Source organism: Somniosus microcephalus, unplaced genomic scaffold, assembly GCF_052327205.1.
Source record: "Somniosus microcephalus isolate GS21.2 unplaced genomic scaffold, FLI_Smic_1.0 unresolved_chr6, whole genome shotgun sequence".
Taxonomy (NCBI): domain Eukaryota; kingdom Metazoa; phylum Chordata; class Chondrichthyes; order Squaliformes; family Somniosidae; genus Somniosus; species Somniosus microcephalus.
Window position 1 is genome coordinate 11,783,304 of NW_028225184.1, and position 17,980 is coordinate 11,801,283.

General features: G+C 54.4%; 1 protein-coding gene across 1 annotated transcript in view; it reads right to left on the minus strand.

The window, feature by feature from the left end:
* LOC147087071 (cell adhesion molecule 3-like) overlaps window positions 1-17,980 on the minus strand; it is a 49,646-nt gene that overhangs the window by 14,968 nt on the left and 16,698 nt on the right. Inside the window, exon 5 of the mRNA XM_085978031.1 lies at window positions 13,697-13,864. Coding sequence (XP_085834157.1) covers window positions 13,697-13,864 — 168 coding nt within the window. The remainder of the gene's footprint in view (window positions 1-13,696; window positions 13,865-17,980) is intronic.

Consider the following 17,980-nt stretch of genomic DNA (forward strand, 5'->3'; position numbering starts at 1 on the left):
AGAGTAAAGCTCCCTCTACACTGTCCCATCAAAAACTCCCAGGGCAGGTACAGCATGGGGTTAGATACAGAGTAAAGCTCCCTCTACACTGTCCCATCAAACACACCCAGGACAGGTACAGCACGGGTTAGATACAGAGTAAAGCTCTCTCTACACTGTCCCATCAAACACTCCCAGGGCAGGTACAGCACGGGTTAGATACAGAGTAAAGCTCCCTCTACACTGTCCCATCAAACACTCCCAGGGCAGGTACAGCACGGGTTAGATACAGAGTAAAGCTCCCTCTACACTGTCCCATCAAACACTCCCAGGGCAGGTACAGCACGGGGTTAGATACAGAGTAAAGCTCCCTCTGCACTTTCCCATCAAACACTCCCAGGGCAGGTACAGCACGGGGTTAGATACAGAGTAAAGCTCCCTCTACACTGTCCCATCAAACACTCCCAGGGCAGGTACAGCACGGGTTAGATACAGAGTAAAGCTCCCTCTACACTGTCCCATCAAACTCTCCCAGGGCAGGTACAGCACAGGTTAGATACAGAGTAAAGCTCCCTCTACACTGTCCCATCAAACACTCCCAGGGCAGGTACAGCACGGGGTTAAATACAGAGTAAAGCTCCCTCTACACTGTCCCATCAAACACTCCCAGGGCAGGTACAGCACGGGGTTAGATACAGAGTAAAGCTCTCTCTACACTGTCCCATCAAACACTCCCAGGGCAGGTACAGCACGGGGTTAGATACAGAGTAAAGCTCCATCTACACTGTCCCATCAAACACTCCCAGGGCACGTACAGCACGGGTTAGATACAGAGTAAAGCTCCCTCTACACTGTCCCATCAAACACTCCCAGGGCAGGTACAGCACGGGGTTAGATACAGAGTAAAGCTCCCTCTACACTGTCCCATCAAACACTCCCAGGGCAGGTACAGCACGGGGTTAGATACAGAGTAAAGCTCCCTGTACACTGTCCCATCAAACACTCCCAGGGCAGGTACAGCACGGGTTAGATACAGAGTAAAGCTCCCTCTACACTGTCCCATCAAACACTCCCAGGGCAGGTACAGCACGGGGTTAGATACAGAGTAAAGCTCCCTCTACACTGTCCCATCAAACACTCCCAGGGCAGGTACAGCACGGGGTTAGATACAGAGTAAAGCTCCCTCGACACTGTCTCATCAAACACTCCCAGGGCAGGGACAGCACGGGTGAGATACAGAGTAAAGCTCCCTCTACACTGTCCCATCAAACACTCCCAGGGCAGGTACAGCACGGGGTTAGATACAGAGTAAAGCTCCCTCTACACTGTCCCATCAAACACTCAGGGCAGGTACAGCACGGGTTAGATACAGAGTAAAGCTCCCTCTACACTGTCCCATCAAACACTCCCAGGGCAGGTACAGCACGGGTTAGATACAGAGTAAAGCTCCCTCTGCACTGTCCCATCAAACACTCCCAGGGCAGGTACAGCACGGGTTAGATACAGAGTAAAGCTCCCTCTACACTGTCCCATCAAACACTCCCAGGGCAGGTACAGCACGGGGTTAGATACAGAGTAAAGCTCCCTCTACACTGTCCCGTCAAACACTCCCAGGACAGGTACAGCACGGGTTAGATACAGAGTAAAGCTCCCTCTACACTGTCCCATCAAACACTCCCAGGGCAGGTACAGCACGGGGTTAGATACAGAGTGAAGCTCCCTCTACACTGTCCCATCAAACACTCCCAGGGCAGGTACAGCACGGGGTTAGATACAGAGTAAAGCTCCCTCTACACTGTCCCGTCAAACACTCCCAGGACAGGTACAGCACGGGTTAGATACAGAGTAAAGCTCCCTCTACACTGTCCCATCAAGCACTCCCAGGGCAGGTACAGCACGGGTTAGATACAGAGTAAAGCTCCCTCTACACTGTCCCCATCAAACACTCCCAGGGCAGGTACAGCACGGGGTTAGATACAGAGTAAAGCTCCCTCTACACTGTCCCATCAAACACTCCCAGGGCAGGTACAGCACGGGTTAGATACAGAGTAAAGCTCCCTCTACACTGTCCCATCAAACACTCCCAGGGCAGGTACAGCACGGGGTTAGATACAGAGTAAAGCTCCCTCTACACTGTCCCATCAAACACTCCCAGGGCAGGTACAGCACGGGGTTAGATACAGAGTAAAGCTCCCTCTACACTGTGCCATCAAACACTCCCAGGGCAGGTACAGCACGGGGTTAGATACAGAGTAAAGCTCCCTCTACACTGTCCCATCAAACACTCCCAGGGCAGGTGCAGCACGGGGTTAGATACAGAGTAAAGCTCCCTCTACACTGTCCCATCAAACACTCCCAGGGCAGGTACAGCATGGGGTTAGATACAGAGTAAAGCTCCCTCTACACTGTCCCATCAAAAACTCCCAGGGCAGGTACAGCATGGGGTTAGATACAGAGTAAAGCTCCCTCTACACTGTCCCATCAAACACACCCAGGACAGGTACAGCACGGGTTAGATACAGAGTAAAGCTCTCTCTACACTGTCCCATCAAACACTCCCAGGGCAGGTACAGCACGGGTTAGATACAGAGTAAAGCTCCCTCTACACTGTCCCATCAAACACTCCCAGGGCAGGTACAGCACGGGTTAGATACAGAGTAAAGCTCCCTCTACACTGTCCCATCAAACACTCCCAGGGCAGGTACAGCACGGGGTTAGATACAGAGTAAAGCTCCCTCTGCACTTTCCCATCAAACACTCCCAGGGCAGGTACAGCACGGGGTTAGATACAGAGTAAAGCTCCCTCTACACTGTCCCATCAAACACTCCCAGGGCAGGTACAGCACGGGTTAGATACAGAGTAAAGCTCCCTCTACACTGTCCCATCAAACTCTCCCAGGGCAGGTACAGCACAGGTTAGATACAGAGTAAAGCTCCCTCTACACTGTCCCATCAAACACTCCCAGGGCAGGTACAGCACGGGGTTAAATACAGAGTAAAGCTCCCTCTACACTGTCCCATCAAACACTCCCAGGGCAGGTACAGCACGGGGTTAGATACAGAGTAAAGCTCTCTCTACACTGTCCCATCAAACACTCCCAGGGCAGGTACAGCACGGGGTTAGATACAGAGTAAAGCTCCATCTACACTGTCCCATCAAACACTCCCAGGGCACGTACAGCACGGGTTAGATACAGAGTAAAGCTCCCTCTACACTGTCCCATCAAACACTCCCAGGGCAGGTACAGCACGGGGTTAGATACAGAGTAAAGCTCCCTCTACACTGTCCCATCAAACACTCCCAGGGCAGGTACAGCACGGGGTTAGATACAGAGTAAAGCTCCCTGTACACTGTCCCATCAAACACTCCCAGGGCAGGTACAGCACGGGTTAGATACAGAGTAAAGCTCCCTCTACACTGTCCCATCAAACACTCCCAGGGCAGGTACAGCACGGGGTTAGATACAGAGTAAAGCTCCCTCTACACTGTCCCATCAAACACTCCCAGGGCAGGTACAGCACGGGGTTAGATACAGAGTAAAGCTCCCTCGACACTGTCTCATCAAACACTCCCAGGGCAGGGACAGCACGGGTTAGATACAGAGTAAAGCTCCCTCTACACTGTCCCATCAAACACTCCCAGGGCAGGTACAGCACGGGGTTAGATACAGAGTAAAGCTCCCTCTACACTGTCCCATCAAACACTCAGGGCAGGTACAGCACGGGTTAGATACAGAGTAAAGCTCCCTCTACACTGTCCCATCAAACACTCCCAGGGCAGGTACAGCACGGGTTAGATACAGAGTAAAGCTCCCTCTGCACTGTCCCATCAAACACTCCCAGGGCAGGTACAGCACGGGTTAGATACAGAGTAAAGCTCCCTCTACACTGTCCCATCAAACACTCCCAGGGCAGGTACAGCACGGGGTTAGATACAGAGTAAAGCTCCCTCTACACTGTCCCGTCAAACACTCCCAGGACAGGTACAGCACGGGTTAGATACAGAGTAAAGCTCCCTCTACACTGTCCCATCAAACACTCCCAGGGCAGGTACAGCACGGGGTTAGATACAGAGTGAAGCTCCCTCTACACTGTCCCATCAAACACTCCCAGGGCAGGTACAGCACGGGGTTAGATACAGAGTAAAGCTCCCTCTACACTGTCCCGTCAAACACTCCCAGGACAGGTACAGCACGGGTTAGATACAGAGTAAAGCTCCCTCTACACTGTCCCATCAAACACTCCCAGGGCAGGTACAGCACGGGTTAGATACAGAGTAAAGCTCCCTCTACACTGTCCCCATCAAACACTCCCAGGGCAGGTACAGCACGGGGTTAGATACAGAGTAAAGCTCCCTCTACACTGTCCCATCAAACACTCCCAGGGCAGGTACAGCACGGGGTTAGATACAGAGTAAAGCTCCCTCTACACTGTCCCATCAAACACTCCCAGGGCAGGTACAGCACGGGTTAGATACAGAGTAAAGCTCCCTCTACACTGTCCCATCAAACACTCCCAGGGCAGGTACAGCACGGGGTTAGATACAGAGTAAAGCTCCCTCTACACTGTCCCATCAAACACTCCCAGGGCAGGTACAGCACCGGGTTAGATACAGAGTAAAGCTCCCTCTACACTGTCCCATCAAACACTCCCAGGGCAGGTACAGCACGGGTTAGATACAGAGTAAAGCTCCCTCTACACTGTCCCATCAAACACTCCCAGGGCAGGTACAGCACGGGGTTAGATACAGAGTAAAGCTCCCTCTACACTGTCCCATCAAACACTCCCAGGGCAGGTACAGCACGGGGTTAGATACAGAGTAAAGCTCCCTCTACACTGTCCCATCAAACACTCCCAGGGCAGGTACAGCACGGGGTTAGATACAGAGTAAAGCTCCCTCTACACTGTCCCATCAAACACTCCCAGGGCAGGTACAGCACGGGGTTAGATACAGAGTAAAGCTCCCTCTACACTGTCCCATCAAACACTCCCAGGGCAGGTACAGCACGGGGTTAGATACAGAGTGAAGCTCCCTCTACACTGTCCCATCAAACACTCCCAGGGCAGGTACAGCACGGGTTAGATACAGAGTAAAGCTCCCTCTACACTGTCCCATCAAACACTCCCAGGGCAGGTACAGCACGGGGTTAGATACAGAGTAAAGCTCCCTCTACACTGTCCCATCAAACACTCCCAGGGCAGGTACAGCACGGGTTAGATACAGAGTAAAGCTCCCTCTACACTGTCCCATCAAACACTCCCAGGGCAGGTACAGCACGGGGTTAGATACAGAGTAAAGCTCCCTCTACACTGTCCCATCAAACACTCCCAGGGCAGGTACAGCACGGGTTAGATACAGAGTAAAGCTCCCTCTACACTGTCCCATCAAACACTCCCAGGGCAGGTACAGCACGGGTTAGATACAGAGTAAAGCTCCCTCTACACTGTCCCATCAAACACTCCCAGGGCAGGTACAGCACGGGGTTAGATACAGAGTGAAGCTCCCTCTACACTGTCCCATCAAACACTCCCAGGGCAGGTACAGCACGGGGTTAGATACAGAGTAATGCTCCCTCTACACTGTCCCATCAAACACTCCCAGGGCAGGCACAGCACGGGTTTAGATACAGAGTAAAGCTCCCTCTACACTGTCCCATCAAACACTCCCAGGGCAGGTACAGCACGGGGTTAGATACAGAGTAAAGCTCCCTCTACACTGTCCCATCAAACACTCCCAGGGCAGGTACAGCACGGGTTAGATACAGAGTAAAGCTCCCTCTACACTGTCCCATCAAACACTCCCAGGGCAGGTACAGCACGGGGTTAGATACAGAGTAAAGCTCCCTCTACACTGTCCCATCAAACACTCCCAGGGCAGGTACAGCACGGGGTTAGATACAGAGTAAAGCTCCCTCTACACTGTCCCATCAAACACTCCCAGGGCAGGTACAGCACGGGTTAGATACAGAGTAAAGCTCCCTCTACACTGTCCCATCAAACACTCCCAGGGCAGGTACAGCACGGGTTAGATACAGAGTAAAGCTCCCTCTACACTGTCCCATCAAACACTCCCAGGGCAGGTACAGCACGGGGTTAGATACAGAGTAAAGCTCCCTCTGCACTGTCCCATCAAACACTCCCAGGGCAGGTACAGCACGGGGTTAGATACAGAGTAAAGCTCCCTCTACACTGTCCCATCAAACACTCCCAGGGCAGGTACAGCACGGGGTTAGATACAGAGTAAAGCTCCCTCTACACTGTCCCATCAAACACTCCCAGGGCAGGTACAGCACGGGGTTAGATACAGAGTAAAGCTCACTCTACACTGTCCCATCAAACACTCCCAGGGCAGGTACAGCACGGGGTTAGATACAGAGTAAAGCTCACTCTGATGCTGAATCAAATGGAAGTGCTTTGAGTTTCAAAGACAGGATTGCTGGAGTTCTGTCGGATGATTTTTCTTTCAGTTGGTTGAATCCTGGTGTGACGGATTTCAAAACCGACCAGTTTAGTGTTGAAAGGGAACTGATGTCTGCAACACTTGATAAGGAGAAGGTGACGCAGCGTGAATATTATTAACTGGGCATCGAATGCTCTCATGCAGACTCCTCACAGTCATACATCACGAAACAATCTCTCCAGTCAATCGCAAATTTGGCAGACTCCCCTCAGTGAGGGACAGGACTGAGAGGCTCCTGTCTCCAGACTCACTCAGTGAGGGACAGGACTGAGAGGCTCCTGTCTCCAGACTCACTCGGTGAGGGACAGGACCGAGAGACTCCTGTCTCCAGACTCCCCTCAGTGAGGGACAGGACTGAGAGGCTCCTGTCTCCAGACTCACTCAGTGAGGGACGGGACCGAGAGGCTCCTGTCTCCAGACTCACTCAGTGAGGGACGGGACCGAGAGGCTCCTGTCTCCAGATTCCCCTGGGTGAGGGACAGGACCGAGAGGCTCCTGTCTCCAGACTCACTCAGTGAGGGACAGGACCGAGAGGCTCCTGTCTCCAGACTCACTCAGTGAGGGACAGGACCGAGAGGCTCCTGTCACCAGACTCGCTCAGTGAGGGACGGGACCGAGAGGCTCCTGTCTCCAGGCTCCCCTCAGTGAGGGACAGGACTGAGAGGTTCCTGTCTCCAGACTCACTCAGTGAGGGACGGGACCGAGAGGCTCCTGTCTCCAGACTCCCCTCGGTGAGGGACAGGACCGAGAGGTTCCTGTCTCCAGACTCACTCAGTGAGGGACAGGACCGAGAGGCTCCTGTCTCCAGACTCCCCTCGGTGAGGGACAGGACCGAGAGGTTCCTGTCTCCAGACTCTCCTCGGTGAGGGACAGGGCCGAGAGGCTCCTGTCTCCAGACTCACTCAGTGAGGGACAGGACTGAGAGGCTCCTGTCTCCAGACTCACTCAGTGAGGGACAGGACCGAGAGGCTCCTGTCACCAGACTCGCTCAGTGAGGGACGGGACCGAGAGGCTCCTGTCTCCAGGCTCCCCTCAGTGAGGGACAGGACCGAGAGGCTCCTGTCTCCAGACTCCCCTCAGTGAGGGACAGGACCGAGAGGCTCCTGTCTCCAGGCTCCCCTCAGTGAGGGACAGGACTGAGAGGTTCCTGTCTCCAGACTCACTCAGTGAGGGACGGGACCGAGAGGCTCCTGTCTCCAGACTCCCCTCGGTGAGGGACAGGACCGAGAGGTTCCTGTCTCCAGACTCACTCAGTGAGGGACAGGACCGAGAGGCTCATGTCTCCAGACTCCCCTCGGTGAGGGACGGGACCGAGAGGCTCCTGTCTCCAGACTCCCCTCAGTGAGGGACAGGACTGAGAGGCTCCTGTCTCCAGACTCCCCTCAATGAGGGACAGGACTGAGAGGCTCCTGTCTCCAGACTCTCCTCGGTGAGGGACAGGACCGAGAGGCTCCTGTCTCCAGACACCCCTCAGTGAGGGACAGGACTGAGAGGCTCCTGTCTCCAGACTCACTCAGTGAGGGACAGGACCGAGAGGCTCCTGTCTCTAGACTCCCCTCGGTGAGGGACAGGACCGAGAGGCTCCTGTCTCCAGACTCCCCTCGGTGAGGGACAGGACCGAGAGGCTCCTGTCTCCAGACTCACTCAGTGAGGGACAGGACCGAGAGGCTCCTGTCTCCAGACTCCCCTCGGTGAGGGACAGGACCGAGAGGCTCCTGTCTCCTGACTCCCCTCGGTGAGGGACAGGACCGAGAGGCTCCTGTCTCCAGACTCACTCAGTGAGGGACAGGACCGAGAGGCTCCTGTCTCCAGATTCCCCTGGGTGAGGGACAGGACCGAGAGGCTCCTGTCTCCCGACTCCCCTCAGTGAGGGACAGGACCGAGATGCTCCTGTATCCGGACTCACTCAGTGAGGGACAGGACTGAGAGGCTCCTGTCTCCAGACTCACTCAGTGAGGGACAGGACTGAGAGGCTCCTGTCTCCAGACTCCCCTCGGTGAGGGACGGGACCGAGAGGCTCCTGTCTCCAGACTCCCCTCGGTGAGGGACAGGACCGAGGGGCTCCTGACTCCAGACTCACTCAGTGAGGGACAGGACCGAGAGGCTCCTGTCTCCAGACTCCCCTCGGTGAGGGACAGGACCGAGAGACTCCTGTCTCCAGACTCCCCTCGGTGAGGGACAGGACCGAGAGGCTCCTGTCTCCAGACTCACCTCAGTGTGGGACAGGACCGAGAGGCTCCTGTATCCGGACTCACTCAGTGAGGGACAGGACCGAGAGGCTCCTGTCTCCAGACTCACTCAGTGAGGGACAGGACTGAGAGGCTCCTGTCTCCAGACTCCCCTCGGTGAGGGACGGGACCGAGAGGCTCCTGTCTCCAGACTCCCCTCGGTGAGGGACAGGACCGAGGGGCTCCTGACTCCTGACTCCCCTCAGTGAGGGACAGGACCGAGGGGCTCCTGACTCCAGACTCACTCAGTGAGGGACAGGGCTGAGAGGCTCCTGTCTCCAGACTCCCCTCGGTGAGGGACAGGACCGAGGGGCTCCTGACTCCAGACTCACTCAGTGAGGGACAGGACGGAGAGGCTCCTGTCTCCAGACTCCCCTTGGTGAGGGACAGGACCGAGAGGCTCCTGACTCCAGACTCACTCAGTGAGGGACAGGGCCGAGAGGCTCCTGTCTCCAGACTCCCCTCGGTGAGGGGCAGGACCGACAGGCTCCTGTCTCCAGACTCCCCTCGGTGAGGGACAGGGCCAAGAGGCTCCTGTCTCCAGACTCACTCAATGAGGGACAGGACCGAGAGGCTCCTGTCTCCAGACTCCCCTCGGTGAGTGCCAGGACCGAGAGGCTCCTGTCTCCAGACTCACTCAATGAGGGACAGGACCGAGAGGCTCCTGTCTGCAGACTCACTCAGTGAGGGACAGGACCGAGAGGCTCCTGTCTCCAGACTCCCCTCGGTGAGGGACAGGACCGAGAGGCTCCTGTCTCCAGACTCCCCTCGGTGAGGGACAGGACCGAGAGGCTCCTGTCTCCACACTCACTCAGTGAGCGACAGGACCGAGAGGTTCCCGTCTCCAGACTCACTCAGTGAGGGACAGGATCGAGAGGCTCCTGTCTCCAGACTCCCCTCGGTGAGGGACAGGACCGAGAGGCTCCTGTCTCCAGACTCCCCTCGGTGAGTGACAGGACCGAGAGGCTCCTGTCTCCAGACTCCCCTCAGTGAGGGACAGGACCGAGAGGCTCCTGTCTCCAGACTCACTCAGTGAGGGACAGGACCGAGAGGCTCCTGTCTCCAGATTCCCCTGGGTGAGGGACAGGACCGAGAGGCTCCTGTCTCCAGACTCACTCAGTGAGCGACAGGACCGAGAGGCTCCTGTCTCCAGACTCACTCAGTGAGGGACAGGGCTGAGAGGCTCCTGTCTCCAGACTCCCCTCGGTGAGGGACAGGACCGAGAGGCTCCTGTCTCCAGACTCCCCTCAGTGAGGGACAGGACCGAGAGGCTCCTGTCTCCCGACTCCCCTCAGTGAGGGACAGGACCGAGAGGCTCCTGTCTCCAGACTCACTCAGTGAGGGACAGGACCGAGAGGCTCCTGTCTCCAGACTCCCCTCAGTGAGGGACAGGACCGAAAGGCTCCTGTATCCGGACTCACTCAGTGAGGGACAGGACCGAGAGGCTCCTGTCTCCAGACTCACTCAGTGAGCGACAGGACCGAGAGGTTCCCGTCTCCAGACTCACTCAGTGAGGGACAGGAGTGAGAGGCTCCTGTCTCCAGACTCCCCTCGGTGAGGGACAGGACCGAGAGGCTCCTGACTCCAGACTCCCCTCAGTGAGGGACAGGACCGAGAGGCTCCTGTCTCCAGACTCACTCAGTGAGGGACAGGACCGAGAGGCTCCTGTCTCCAGACTCCCCTCGGTGAGGGACAGGACCGAGAGTCTCCTGTCTCCAGACTCCCCTCGGTGAGGGACAGGACCGAGAGTCTCCTGTCTCCAGACTCCCCTCGGTGAGGGACAGGACCGAGAGTCTCCTGTCTCCAGACTCCCCTCGGTGAGGGACAGGACCGCGAGGCTCCTGTCTCCAGACACACTCAGTGAGCGATGGGACCGAAAGGCTCCTGTCTCCAGACTCCTCGCCGTGTGGGAAATTCAGATTGTGTACAGTGGGAGTGAATGGGAAGGGGTTTGGGTCCATTGGGATTGTGTACAGTGGGAGTGAATTGGAAGAGGTTTGGGTCCATTGGGTTTGTGTACAGTGGGAGTGAATGGGAAGGGGTTTGGTTTCATTGGGATTGTGTACAGTGGGAGTGAATTGGAAGGGGGTTGGGTCCATTGGGATTGTGTACAGTGGGAGTGAATTGGAAGGGGTTTGGTTTCATTGGGATTGTGTACAGTGGGAGTGAATGGGAAGGGGTTTGGATCCATTGGGATTGTGTACAGTGGGAGTGAATGGGAAGGGGTTTGGGTTCATTGGGATTGTGTACAGTGGGAGTGAATGGGAAGGGGTTTGGGTCCATTGGGATTATGTACAGTGGGAGTGAATGGGAAGGGGTTTGGGTCCATTGGGATTGTGTACAGTGGGAGTGAATGGGAAGGGGTTTGGGTCCCATTGGGATTGTGTACAGTGGGAGTGAATGGGAAGGGGTTTGGGTCCCATTGGGATTGTGTACAGTGGGATTGAATGGGAAGGGGTTGCGTCCCATTGGGATTGTGTACAGTGGGAGTGAATGGGAAGGGGTTTGGGTCCATTGGGATTGTGTGCAGTGGGAGTGAATGGGAAGGGGTTTGGGTCCATTGGGATTGTGTACAGTGGGAGTGAATGGGAAGGGGTTTGGGTCCATTGGGATTGTGTACAGTGGGAGTGAATGGAAAGGGGTTTGGGTCCATTGGGATTGTGTACAGTGGGAGTGAATGGGAAGGGGTTTGGGTCCATTGGGATTGTGTACAGTGGGAGTGAATGGGAAGGGGTTTGGGTCCATTGGGATTGTGTACAGTGGGAGTGAATGGGAAGGGGTTTGGGTCCCATTGGGATTGTGTACAGTGGGAATGAATGGGAAGGGGTTTGGGTTCATTGGGATTGTGTACAGTGGGAGTGAATGGGAAGGGGTTTGGGTCGATTGGGATTGTGTACAGTGGGAGTGAATGGGAAGGGGTTTGGGTCCATTGGGATTGTGTACAGTGGGAGTGAATGGGAAGGGGTTTGGGTCCATTGGGATTGTGTACAGTGGGAGTGACTGGGAAGGGGTTTGGGTCCATTGGGATTGTGTACAGTGGGAGTGAATGGGAAGGGGTTTGGGTCCATTGGGATTGTGTACAGTGGGAGTGAATGGGAAGGGGTTTGGGTCGATTGGGATTGTGTACAGTGGGAGTGAATGGGAAGGGGTTTGGGTCCATTGGGATTGTGTACAGTGGGAGTGAATGGGAAGGGGTTTGGGTCCATTGGGACTGTGTACAGTGGGAGTGAATGGGAAGGGGTTTGGGTCCATTGGGATTGTGTACAGTGGGAGTGAATGGGAAGGGGTTTGGGTCCATTGGGATTGTGTACAGTGGGAGTGAATGGGAAGGGGTTTGGGTCCATTTGGATTGTGTACAGTGGGAGTGAATGGGAAGGGGTTTGGGTCCATTGGGATTGTGTACAGTGGGAGTGAATGGGAAGGGGTTTGGGTCCATTGGGATTGTGTACAGTGGGAGTGAATGGGAAGGGGTTTGTGTCCATTGGGATTGTGTACAGTGGGAGTGAATGGGAAGGGGTTTGGGTCCATTGGGATTGTGTACAGTTGGAGTGAATGGGAAGGGATTTGGGTCCATTGGGATTGTGTACAGTGGGAGTGAATGGGAAGGGGTTTGGGTCCATTGGGACTGTGTACAGTGGGAGTGAATGGGAAGGGGTTTGTGTCCATTGGGATTGTGTACAGTGGGAGTGAATGGGAAGGGGTTTGGGTCCATTGGCATTGTGTACAGTGGGAGTGAATGGGAAGGGGTTTGGGTCCATTGGGATTGTGTACAGTGGGAGTGAATGGGAAGGGGTTTGTGTCCATTGGGATTGTGTACAGTTGGAGTGAATGGGAAGGGATTTGGGTCCATTGGGATTGTGTACAGTGGGAGTGAATGGGAAGGGGTTTGGGTCCGTTGGGATTGTGTACAGTGGGAGTGAATGGGAAGGGGTTTGTGTCCATTGGGATTGTGTACAGTGGGAGTGAATGGGAAGGGGTTTGGGTCCATTGGGATTGTGTATAGTGGGAGTGAATGGGAAGGGGTTTGTGTCCATTGGGATTGTGTACAGTTGGAGTGAATGGGAAGGGATTTGGGTCCATTGGGATTGTGTACAGTGGGAGTGAGTGGGAAGGGGTTTGGGTCCATTGGGATTGTGTACAGGGGGAGTGAATGGGAAGGGGTTTGGGTCCATTGGGATTGTGTACAGTGGGAGTGAATGGGAAGGGGTTTGTGTCCATTGGGATTGTGTACAGTTGGAGTGAATGGGAAGGGATTTGGGTCCATTGGGATTGTGTACAGTGGGAGTGAGTGGGAAGGGGTTTGGGTCCATTGGGATTGTGTACAGTGGGAGTGAATGGGAAGGGGGTTGGGTCCCATTGGGATTGTGTACAGTGGGAGTGAATGGGAAGGGGCTTGGGTCCATTGGGATTGTGTACAGTGGGAGTGAATGGGAAGGGGTTTGGGTCCATTGGGATTGTGTACAGTGGGAGTGAATGGGAAGGGGTTTGGGTCCATTGGGATTGTGTACAGTGGGAGTGAATGGGAAGGGGTTTGGGTCCATTGGGATTGTGTACAGTGGGGGTGAATGGGAAGGGGTTTGGGTCCATTGGGATTGTGTACAGTGGGAGTGAATGGGAAGGGGTTTGGGTCCATTGGGATTGTGTACAGTGGGAGTGAATGGGAAGGGGTTTGGGTCCACTGGGACTGTGTACAGTGGGAGTGAATGGGAAGGGGTTTGGGTCCATTGGGATTGTGTACAGTGGGAGTGAATGGGAAGGGGTTTGGGTCCATTGGGATTGTGTACAGTTGGAGTGAATGGGAAGGGGTTTACTCCCATTGGGATTGTGAACATTGGGATTGAATGGGAAGGGGTTTGGGTCCATTGGGATTGTGTACAGTGGGAGAATCAAGGGATAGTGCACGAAAGCGGAGATGAGGTAGAAGATCAGCCATGATCTTACTGAATGGGCTCGAGGGGCCGAATGGCCGACTGCTGATCCTCGTTCTAATATTCTGTTGTTTTTATGGGATTTGAACCTGGATACTCACAATAGACTTCGATTCTCTGAGGAGTGTTACTGTCGTTGGGGTCAAGAGTCTGGTGGTCAACAGAGCAAATGATGTCGACCCCGTTGTCCTCTCGTGTGACTGTGATGTTCACCTGGCTGGTCACTGCGTAGGTGCGATCGTCTGAATCCTCCCGATAGGTCGTTTGTCCTGGGGAGAGAGGGAGAGTGTGAGAGAGATGGAGAGACCGAGAGAGACAGAGAGAAAGACAGAGAGAGAGAGAGGGGGAGAGAGAGGGGGGAGAGGCAGAGAGAGAGAGGCAGAGAGAGAGAGGGGGGAGAGACCGAGAGAGAGAGAGAGAGAGAGAGTGAGAGACAGAGAGAGAGAGACAGAGAGAGAGACAGAGAGAGAGACAGAGAGAGAGGGAGAGAGAGAGAGACAGAGAGAGAGAGAGACAGACAGAGAGAGAGGGGGAGAGAGCGAGAGACAGAGAGAGAGAGGGGGAGAGACAGAGAGAGAGACAGAGAGAGACGGAGAGACAGACAGGTATAGAGAGAGACAGACAGAGACAGAGAGAGACAGAGAGACAGACAGAGAGACAGAGACGGAGAGACAAGGAAAGACAGAGGGAGAGACATAGTGAGGGACAGAGAGAGGGACAGAAAGAGACAGACAGTGATAGAGAGAGGGACAGAGAGAGAGAGAGAGAGCAGGATAGAGTGAGGGAGAGAGTGTGAGAGACAGAGAGAACACCTAAAAATGAGCAACCCCCAATGCTATCATTACGAAGCCCTGAAATGCCAAGAGAGGACCATAAAGAAGAATACCCTCAGTCAACTAGTCCTGGGACTCAGTGAAGTAACTACTAACACTACTAACAATAACCAGCCCCAGGACAGTGACAGCGTAACACAAAGAATTCGACCAAACACAATCGTCGCTAAGCAAAAGGAAAAATATCTGTCGTATTGGGCAGAAACAACAAAAACCCAATACAAACTCAATTGCTACTTGGCCCTAAACAGACAATACAACATGGCTGATTACCTGACCATGGTAAAGGATAGCAAACTGAGAAAAACCTTGACAATGTACAGACTTAGTGAACATAGCCTGGCGATCGAAAAAGGTAGACACAGGCAGACCCGGCTACCAAGAGAGGACAGGATATGCTCTCACTGCAGTCAGGGAGTGGTGGAGACAGAGATGCACTTCCTCACAGCTTGTAGAAAATATCAGGGCATCAGGGAGAATTTCTACCCAAAATTCACAAAAATATACCCGGAATTCAGAAATTTGAATGACGACCAAAAACTCCCATACCTACTAGGGGAAGAGAGAAATTGTGTAACCTTAGCGGCACACTATGTTACAGCTTGCCATAAACAGAGGGACAACCACTAAATATAAGAAAAGAGTATATACAAATTATATGAATGTATATTTATACACTCAGGGATATATCTGTTTATACACTGTATGGATAGATCTGTATTTATGTGTACAACCATGAATGTTTTTCGATGCTTTGGCAACATAAGATGTACGTTGTCATGCCAATAAAGCGATTTGAATTGAATTGAATTGAAATTGAGAGAGACAGAGAGAGTTAGATAGAGAGAGAGACAGAGAGAGACAGAGACACACCCCATCTACCCATCTTCTCCCCAGTCCCTCAACCCCACCTACTACCCACCTTCTCCCCAATCCCTCAACCCCACCTATCCACCTTCTCCCCAATCCCTCAACCCCACCCACCCACCTTCTCCCCAATCCCTCAACCCCACCTACCCACCTTCTCTCCAATCCCACAACCCCACCTACCCACCTTCTCCCCAATCCCTCAACCCCACCTACCCACCTTCTCCCCAATCCCTCAACCCCACCTGCCCACCTTCGCCCCAATCCCTCAACCCCACCTACCCACCTTCTCCCCAATCCCTCAACCCCACCTGCCCACCTTCTCCCCAATCCCTCAACCCCACCCACCCACCTTCTCCCCAATCCCTCAACCCCACCTACCCACCTTCTCGCCAATCCCTCAACCACCACACCTGCCCACCTCCTCCCCAATCCCTCAACCCCACCTACCCACCTTCTCCCCAATCCCTCAACCTCACCCACCCACCTTCTCCCCAATCCCTCAACCCCACCTACCCACCTTCTCCCCAATCCCTCAACCCCACCTACCCACCTTCCTCCCAATCCCTCAACCCCACATCTCCCCAGTCCCTCAACCCCACCTTCTCGCCAATCCCTCAACCACCACACCTACCCACCTCCTCCCCAATCCCCCAACCCCACGACCCACCTTCGCCCCAATCCCTCAACCCCACCTACCCACCTTCTCCCCAATCCCTCAACCCCACCTACCCACCTTCTCCCCAATCCCTCAACCCCACCTACCCACCTTCTCCCCAATCCCTCAACCCCACCTACCCACCTTCTCCCCAATCCCTCAACCCCACCTACCCACCTTCTCCCCAATCCCTCAACCCCACATCTCCCCAGTCCCTCAACCCCACCTTCTCGCCAATCCCTCAACCACCACACCTACCCACCTCCTCCCCAATCCCCCAACCCCACCGACCCACCTTCGCCCCAATCCCTCAACCCCACCTACCCACCTTCTCCCCAATCCCTCAACCCCACTTACCCACCTTCGCCCCAATCCCTCAACCCCACCTACCCACCTTCTCCCCAATCCCTCAACCCCACCTACCCACCTTCTCCCCAATCCCTCAACCCCACCTACCCACCTTCTCCCCAATCCCTCAACCCCACCCACCCACCTTCTCCCCAATCCCTCAACCCCACCTACCCACCTTCTCCCCAATCCCTCAACCCCACCCACCCACCTTCTCCCCAATCCCTCAACCCCACCCACCCACCTTCTCCCCAATCCCTCAACCCCACCTACCCACCTTCTCCCCAATCCCTCAACCCCACCCACCCACCTTCTCCCCAATCCCTCAACCCCACCTACCCACCTTCTCCCCAATCCCTCAACCCCACCTTCTCCCCAATCCCTCAACCCCACCCACCCACCTTCTCCCCAATCCCTCAACCCCACCCACCCACCTTCTCCCCAATCCCTCAACCCCACCTACCCACCTTCTCGCCAATCCCCCAACCCCACCTACCCACCTTCTCCCCAATCCCTCAACCCCACCTACCCACCTTCTCCCCAATCCCTCAACCCCACCTACCCAGATCTAACACAGTGTGTGTGCAGAATCAGAATCCCTCCTATTTCTCACCCACATGCTGCCCCTTGGCGACATCAACTGAAAACACAACATCAAATTCCACATGTACACTGGCGACACCCAACTCTATCCCACCACCACTTCTCGTGACCCCTCCGTGGTCTCTAAATTCTCCGACTGCTTGTCCGACAGCCAGTTCTGGATAGAAACACAGAAACAGAGAAGATAGGAGCAGGAGTAGGCCATTCGGCCCCTCGAGCCTGCTCCGCCATTTAATGAGATCATGGCTGATCATCCAAATTCAGTACCCGGTCCCTGCCTTCTCCCCATATCCCTTGATCCCTTTAGCCTTAAGAAATATATCCAACTCTTTCTTGAATATATTTAATGAATTGGCCTCTACTGCCTTCTGTGGTAGAGAATTCCACAGGTTCACCACTCTCTGGGTGAAGAAATTCCTCCTCATCTCTGTCCTAAATGGCTTACCCCTTATCCTTAGACTGTGACCCCTGGTTCTGGACTCCCCGACCATCAGGAACATCCTTCCTGCATCTAGTCTGTCCAGTCCTGTTAGAATTTTATAAGTTTCAATCAGATCCCCTCTCATTCTTCTAAACTCCTGCGAGTACAAGCCCAATCGACCCAATCTCTCCTCATACGTCATTCCTGCCATCCCAGGTATCAACCTGGTGAATCTTCGCTGCATTCCTTCCATGGCAAGAACATCCTTCCTCAGATAAGGTGACCAAAACTGCACATAATACTCGAGGTGTGGTCTCACCAAGGCCCTGTACAACTGCAGCAAGACATCCTTGTTCCTGTACTCGAATCCTCTCGCTATGAAGGCCATTTGCCTTCTTAACCGCCTGCTGCACCTGCATGCTTACCTTCAGCGACTGGTGCACAAGGACACCCAGGTCTCGTTGCACTTCCCCTTCTCCCAATCTATTGCCATTCAGATAATAATCTGCCTTCCTGTTTTTGCCACCAAAGTGGATAACCTCACATTTATCCACGTTATATTGCATCTGCCATGCTTCTGCCCAATCGCCCAACCTGTCCAAATCATCCTGGAGTTTCTCGGCATCCTCCTCACAGCACACACGCCCACCCAGCT